Source organism: Aplysia californica, unplaced genomic scaffold, assembly GCF_000002075.1.
Source record: "Aplysia californica isolate F4 #8 unplaced genomic scaffold, AplCal3.0 scaffold00136, whole genome shotgun sequence".
Lineage (NCBI taxonomy): Eukaryota > Metazoa > Mollusca > Gastropoda > Aplysiida > Aplysiidae > Aplysia > Aplysia californica.
The window spans coordinates 656,000-658,169 of NW_004797406.1; the positions used below are offsets into that span (position 1 = coordinate 656,000).

The 2,170-nt window shown below is 44.2% G+C and overlaps 1 protein-coding gene across 1 annotated transcript in view; it reads right to left on the reverse strand.

Annotated features, from left to right (window-relative positions):
* The window catches only part of LOC101862644 (xanthine dehydrogenase/oxidase), a 54,942-nt gene that overhangs the window by 31,103 nt on the left and 21,669 nt on the right, over window positions 1-2,170 (reverse strand). The window contains exons 10-11 of the mRNA XM_035969304.1: window positions 1,142-1,309; window positions 529-605 (exon numbers count right to left, since the gene is read on the reverse strand). Coding sequence (XP_035825197.1) covers window positions 529-605; window positions 1,142-1,309 — 245 coding nt within the window. The remainder of the gene's footprint in view (window positions 1-528; window positions 606-1,141; window positions 1,310-2,170) is intronic.

Genomic DNA, 2,170 nt, shown 5'->3' on the forward strand with positions numbered 1-2,170 from the left:
CACCCACCCTCCAAAGAAGTGCATGTTATAATAATAGCTTTGTTTTGATCGTCAAATTGCATCGAGTTCAAGAACACTTAGACGAGACTGCTTTCTCCAGTACACAAACATTACCAGCAATTACAATCACCGAGAAGAATGAGGCTACAAAAAGCACCATACGGACAAAAAACAAAACAAAACAAAAGCCTACTGTTCTCACCTGGTGCTGAGTTTCTCTGCTTCAGGATATCTGTTTATAAGTTGGTTCTATATTTTTAGGTATGCAGTTCGTACAGTTAGAGTAGGCTATCTGTTATGTTTTCAAGACTTGTATCTTTACGTACATGGTTTAGTTAAACGCCATATAGGTATATTCTGTTCTGGACATGGTAAAGGTTTCGATAGTGTTTAAAGAAAAATCGATGTCTTTAAGATGGCTTTTCGATCCTCAATCCGAAAGAGGTGATGGAGGATACGGAGGATAAGGTTTTAACGTCTTCGGGGAGGCCTAATATACATTTGTATGCCGGGTTTTGGGGTACTTACTGCTACATTGCGTATCTGTCTCCCAGCAAACCAGCCCAACATCTCGACAAAAGCAGCAAAAACGCGCGTCTTCTCCTCTGGGAAATAAATTATAGAGAAAAACAAAAATACAGGCTCAGTATTGTGTTTTTTTCGGAAGTTCCAAGCCAAACATTAGTTATTTCTAATAAACTCTTATTTCAACTTTACCTGTTTCTACCTTAATAATTAGACCCCCCCAAAAAAACAAAAACAAACAAACAACAACTAAAAAACAAAAAGAAAACATGCCACGACTCCCTCTTTCCGGGGAATAACAATGTTACCGATCATCTAAGTACCCCAAAACTCGCTCCTTGCCATCCAACAAAATCCCCCCCCCCCCCCACACACACACCCTCGAAAGTACATCCAAAAGTAACACTCCCACCTACCAACCAAAATGTCCACTCGAAGAATAGATAGTTAATGAATTGTGTTGATGACATGTTTTTTTTAAGCATTTGATTTTCTGCCTATCGGCCACTGTGACTTTTTCTATGTTTGTGCCCCCTCTCGTGGAAAAACGTAACACCCATTTATGCTCCGAGTGGCTTATTCTCCAGCGTTTAATGCAACCACAACTCCCACTTACCAGGGTATTCATCGATTAGTCTCCGCAAATGTTTCTCCACATCAGTGAGAGTGACGGACGCGCCGAACTTGACCCCGCTGGAGGTCACCGCCACCTCCCTCAGTTCTCGGACAAAAGCAGGACTAACCAGCACGTTGTAATGACGCTTTTTGAACTTTGTCTCAATGCCTGTGCAGAGATAGGAAAGAGCGGAGAGTATATGACCATGTCATGAAAGTAATGAATCCGACCAAATTCAGAACAAGTCGAACTGTCAACTATGTTGCTTAGCGTACTTAGGGCCACTCGTTAGCAACAAAACAAAATAAATCGAAAACAACAACAACAACATTTGGGGTACTGGCTGCAGAGATGCCCCGCCACGGAGGCCCGGCGGTGGCATCTCTTCGGGGAGGATTCAGGGAGGTTGGACTGCCTCACCCGCTACCCAAGGGAGGCGGTGGCCCTGGCGAAGAGCACACTCTTCGGGGCTCCGAACATTTCGAACGGATAGGCTACCACACACACACACACACACAACAACAACAACAACAACAACAACAAAACACCACCCCCACCACCACCAACAAACTTTCGTTAGAAAACCTAACTGACCCACACATTAACTTGAAATGATGGTAAGGGACACTTTTGTTGATCAGTCGTTCTGAAGCCTTACACAAGGGTATTTTCAAATAGCACGTTGTTGACACTTTTGTGAAACAATCCAAGTTAACACTTCGCATTCATTTGACCTCTCTTACCTTGAAGTCTCCTCCCTGGACACCAACATATAAGTCATCATGTCCCATATAAAATTGCTTTCAGTGTGTAGTACGTCCCAAAATATTTTAGTGTTTAAATATGAGGTTGTCTTAACCCCCCCCCCCCCCAAGTCAGTTTCCAGATTAACTCTTTACGTCCTAGTCCCCTAAACGTGTAGAAACTCCCGGGAATGGTGGGGGGGGGGGGGGGGGGGGGGAAATTTTCCCCCATTTTTTTCCCTGAACCCCCGGGAAAACGGCCCCACTTTTCCCCCACCCTGGGGCC